Source organism: Sinocyclocheilus rhinocerous, unplaced genomic scaffold (genome assembly GCF_001515625.1).
Source record: "Sinocyclocheilus rhinocerous isolate Xijiao unplaced genomic scaffold, SAMN03320098_v1.1 scaffold1595, whole genome shotgun sequence".
In the NCBI taxonomy this organism is placed as follows: Eukaryota; Metazoa; Chordata; class Actinopteri; order Cypriniformes; family Cyprinidae; genus Sinocyclocheilus; species Sinocyclocheilus rhinocerous.
In genome coordinates this window covers 66838-71949 of record NW_015655715.1, presented here as the reverse complement: position 1 = coordinate 71949, position 5112 = coordinate 66838, and the positions used below count along the sequence as shown (strand labels likewise).

Here is a 5112-nt window from a genome sequence, read left to right as displayed (position 1 = left end):
AATTATTCACGGGACTCCCGCAAAATAGAAATATCTAAACATAAAATATCTAAAACAAATAAATTGTTATTCATCTATTGCACAAAAGCAACACAAACTAATATAAATATAAACGATTAACAGGTGCAAGCGTATGCAGAGTTTCTATTTAGGCTATACAAGTGTTTGCAGCGTATTTGCGTGCTCACGAATCCTCTCATTATAACACACAAATTGTAGACATTATGAAAGGTTCATTATGCATATATTTATTGTGTTATAACAGAGATTTGTGAGATTGCGATGAACTGAGATGTCTTTTAGAGATTATAAATGCAGCGCTCTTTGCTGGCATTCTGCCATGCCAAACCATGCATGCAGCAGCCGCTTGCTTGAGTTAAAAATAACAGTGTTCTGTGAATGTTGATGCTTTAATAACAGATACTTATCGGGAGCGTGTATGCTGGGATCTCATACATTTCATGGAGAAAAAAAGTAACGTAACTAGTAATGTAACTAATTACTAATTCCTTTTGAAATAAAGTAATCAGAACAGTAACGTGATTACTTTTAAAAGGAGTAATCAGTCATTTGATTACATTTTCAGAGTAACTTGCCCAACACTGGTTGTAACACACACACCGCCCCCTCCACTGCACCCAAGTCTTACCATTGAGGCTGAGACTATGCTGGATGGTAGCGTGGAGAGGGGGAGGAGGAGGAAGAGGCAGAGGGAGAGACTGCAGGGAGGCCCCCATTACACTCACTAGGAAAGGCCCAGGCTGCGGCCCACCTATATCGTCTGGAAGAGAGCAGGAGGGAGGGTTCAGAGCCAGGAGAATAAGGAGACGTCATAGAAAAAGCAATGGAAGGGTAGACAGAAGGCTAAAGTCTATTAGAATGAGACAGGTGCCACGGACGATGAAGAGGAATCAGAACATGACTGAATTCAACCATAACACCATTCAGCTTCAGAGCAAAGGGACGACAACATCATTCATTCTTGCATTTATTACCAAACATAGAACAAAATGCAGCCGGATTATACTGTGCAAACTGCAGTATTGGAATTAACATGAATATTACATTCAATGACTTTGTGCTTTTTGTATGAATAACATGTGGGTTTTGCCTGTCTGAAGCATAAAGGAGCAGGACAAATCCTCCAATTATGTGACAATATCTGATCCTCTTATAGCACTTGAAGACTAAAACACCGTGACAGGAAGCACATGACATGGGGAAACAACAAGGGCATCTGTAAAAAGAAATCCACACGCTGATATGTGCATTCAATCATACACTCACGGCACTGGAAAATTCATTTCTTCCCAGCTGTGAAGAAATTATGTGGAGTATTTTTTAAAGAATATTCTGGTTTCAATACAGTGTTATTTGGGTATCAATGAGATACTATTGTAGTTTGTATTAATACTTAATTTTTTTATTATATATTGTTAGTTTTCTAAAATTTTAGTAACTTTGTTCTATGTTTTTGTCTTTTTTTTTTTTTATATAACATCAAATTTATATATAATATAAAATATAAACGTTTCTATAAATTTTATTTCAGTTTTAGTTACATCAAGTTAAGTTAAATGAAAATGGGAAATGTTGCCTTGGCAGCTAACAACATTTTTTCATGGTTTTAGGTTTAGTTAACTATAATAACCCTGGTTCAATGCAAGATCTTTTAACAACATTTGTGACACAATGTTGATTACCATAAAAATAAAAAATTAATTATTTCCCACTTTTTCTTTTAAAAAACTAATCTGGGTAAAATCTCTTACAATGGAAGTTAAAATGCATACTGTTTCAATAGTCCAGCAACATGATGTGAACAATATGAGTGTTAACATGATTGTAGTGTGGAAAAATCTCTTAGTAACCTTTTCAGTGTAAAGTTATATCCAATTTTGCAACTTTCTTGTCATGACAACACAATGCTGTAAACTTTAAAACATCTGTAACAAATACTTTAAAAGTTTTACAGCTCAATAATACACACATTTTAGCAAAAGAAATCATTTAAGTGATTTTTATAAAATTAGAATTCTAAGGTTAGAATTTCTGCTTTTAAATTCTCCAGAAAGTGGCCGCTTTTTTCAAGTACCATTTTACTTTCAAAGTTATTTTTATGCTATCAACATTATGCCACAAATGCTGTCAGTTGAGCTTAACTTGAATTGAAACCCAGAATATTCCTTAAAACCGCTACCCTAAACGTGATAAGCAATCAACTTCAAACACACAATGACTGAATAATCCACATACCTAATCATCTTCGTTCACTCATGACAAAGACTGCTTCTTCATTCATAAATACTCAGATCTAATACCTATATCTCCAGTACAGAGATCATTTCAATCTTCACTACCAGACCACACAACCACACTGAGCTGATGTACTGGAAGAGCGTATGCGGAGGCCTCACTTGATTAGAAACGGAACTGCTGGCCTGTATGCCAAATACTGTTGAAGTCAAACCACACCTAGACTTACACAATAACTCACTTTAAATGGCGCTTCTGTGAATTTTATAGTTGCAAAATGCAATCAGAGACTCCGGTAACCATGAAATGAAAAGAATGAAGTCAAAAATAAAACAGGGAAATGAAAGGACAAAGTGAAAGAATAAGCAAGTAGGCTGACACGGCATCTTTAACATCCGCCTAGGGTTCGATCACAAAGGTGAAGTGAAAAAGATCACTGTTTAGAACTGATAACACGCCGTAACATGCATCTCAACAGTGTCTTTTTTTGAACACTTGTGATGGGATTTTGAGGAGAGGGACTCTAGTTTTCAAGACTACATACATTACTTACTATTCCAGCGTCAATGCATTTTGATACAGCACAAAAAAAATTATTGATTGACAGGTGAGCAGGCAATCCTTTGACGTTGTCTGAGACAAATTCGCATTTACACTACAAATGTGATCTGGTTAAATGCGTTTGGTCTGAACGATCACAAAATAATTTGACCATATTTATGTATTTATGTCTATATTTAGTGCCCACCACTTGTGAGTGAATCACCCAAAATGGATGTCAATTCCAAATTCCAAAGTTTGGAGTCAGTAATTTTTTTTTAAAGAAATTTATATTTTTATTCAGCAAGGATGAAAAGGGCCCATAAAGACATTGATAATGTTACAAAATCTTTCTATTTCAAGTAAATGCTATTCTTCTGAACTTTCTATTAAAAAAAGGTTAATGCCACAAGTTTCCACAAGTAGTTTCCACAAAAATATTAAGCAGCATTGTTTTAATATTGATAATAATAAAGTTTCTTGAGCAGCAAATTAGAATAATTTCTGAAGGGTCATGTGACACTGAAAACTGTAATGGCTGCTGAAAAATCAGCTTTGCATTGCAGGAATAAATAACATTTGAAAATATATTCAAATGGAAAACAGTTATTTAAAATTGTAATAATATTTCACAGTATTTCTTATTTTAATATTTATGGTATTTTTAATTAAATAAATGCTGCCTTGGTGAACATAAACTGTTTAAAAAACATTTTAAAAAATCTTACCAACCCCAATTTTTTTAAACGGTAGTGTATAAAACTATGCGCATAGACAGATACAGAAGATAGAGGTGTCAGTATAAAGGATAAAGGGAATGTACTCGGAGGCTGGGAGAGGTTACTGTAGACATATTTAAAAAGTGTGAAACAGATGGAGATGTGAAAGGTATGAATGAAGGAGTGCAGAAACGATGGAGATCAAGGAGGTGTGTGAACATCTGTAGTGGGGCTCACCTAGCAGACTGAGGCTCCGCCGAGGGGGAGGTGGAGGAGTGGGAGGGTGAGGGGAGTTCCTGCCTCTCTGAGAGATGTCCACATCAACCAAGGACACAGTCTCTCCTGTGACCAGAGTTAAAGCATATATTTCATTAAGGTTGTTTGGGCAGAAGAACTCGCCTGGCCGTGTCTTGTTCCCCACCGCTCGCTCCAGACATGTCAACTAAACTGCCCGCTGAGGATATGGAGAATGTTACTGAAGGTCTCTTGTCCAAAATCTCTGAGAGATGTCCACATCAACCAAGGACACAGTCTCTCCTGTGACCAGAGCCACAAAACAGACAAGAGCCATAAGAACAACATGCATTACAATAATGTAGAATAATTCCAAAGATTGGCCTAAAATGAGACAAATCTCATCCAAATCATTTGTCTGTGTCAATTATATTTCCCATGCACTGTGTAAGCTATAATTAGCGCTTTGCAAATGTGCCTTCATTTCATGTATTCCAAGGATTCCTTTAGCTTCCAGCCCATTCTGTTCCCTTAAATCTTTGTTTACCTGTAAAAACGGGAGTAAAAGAGGCTGCAGAAAAGGCACTCTGTGCCCTTGTTAGTCCAGGTTGGCTGCAGAAAGAAAATCATCAGATTTTAAGAAAGACAACAAATTAATTTACATCCATTCTGTTCTGTATTTCAAGTTTATTGCATCATTTTTAGTCTAAAATATATAGTACACACATAATCACATTATGAATATCTTATCCCTTATACAGAAACTGCACTCACCTGTGATCCTTGGTCCAAACATGACATTGTGAAACATTGAAAACTATTAAAAATCGTTTACAACAAGTTTAGAACACCTCTTTATAAAATGTGTTTTATGGTAAAAAGTTTATGACAGAAAATATAAACTTTCTTATTGAATATTTATGGAGTAACAATTTATGTTAAAAAGAAACATGCAAAAAAAAGTGTCCCATTTCCAGGTTAATTTTAATCACCAGCATGTGTGAGAGGCTAAATCTTTGATTGAAATGTTAAATATGTATGGGTCAAATTTAAAGCTGGACAGCATGCTGAAAAACCATAGGTTGAAGGCTATAGTTTGTAGGTAAGTAAACAATGAATGCTATGCGCCATGTGTTCCCTATGCAATTTCCAATGTGTTTTTAGAAAAAGGTTTATGATTTATTAGTAAATTAAGGTCTGTGTTGTTCTACAACATAAAGGTTACTAACTGTATTAGGACTACAGTGGTTGTCCTGTTCATCTTTGTGAAAGTTGTAGTCATTACCGAACATGTTGTTACCAACTGTTTTCAATTTAGGTTTGAGGTATGTCTGTGTAGTTTATGTTGCATGAAAAAAACATG

At 35.3% G+C, this 5112-nt stretch overlaps 1 protein-coding gene across 2 annotated transcripts in view; it reads right to left on the bottom strand.

Moving 5' to 3' along the window:
• Positions 1-5112, bottom strand: part of LOC107718866 (suppressor of cytokine signaling 7-like) — a 13108-nt gene that overhangs the window by 6075 nt on the left and 1921 nt on the right. The window contains exons 2-4 of one of the 2 annotated variants that reach the window (XM_016526100.1): positions 4297-4361; positions 3753-3857; positions 650-781 (exon numbers count right to left, since the gene is read on the bottom strand). In XM_016526100.1, the coding sequence (XP_016381586.1) occupies positions 650-781; positions 3753-3857; positions 4297-4361 (302 nt within the window). The remainder of the gene's footprint in view (positions 1-649; positions 782-3752; positions 3858-4296; positions 4362-5112) is intronic. The other variant, XM_016526101.1, reaches the window with a different exon arrangement.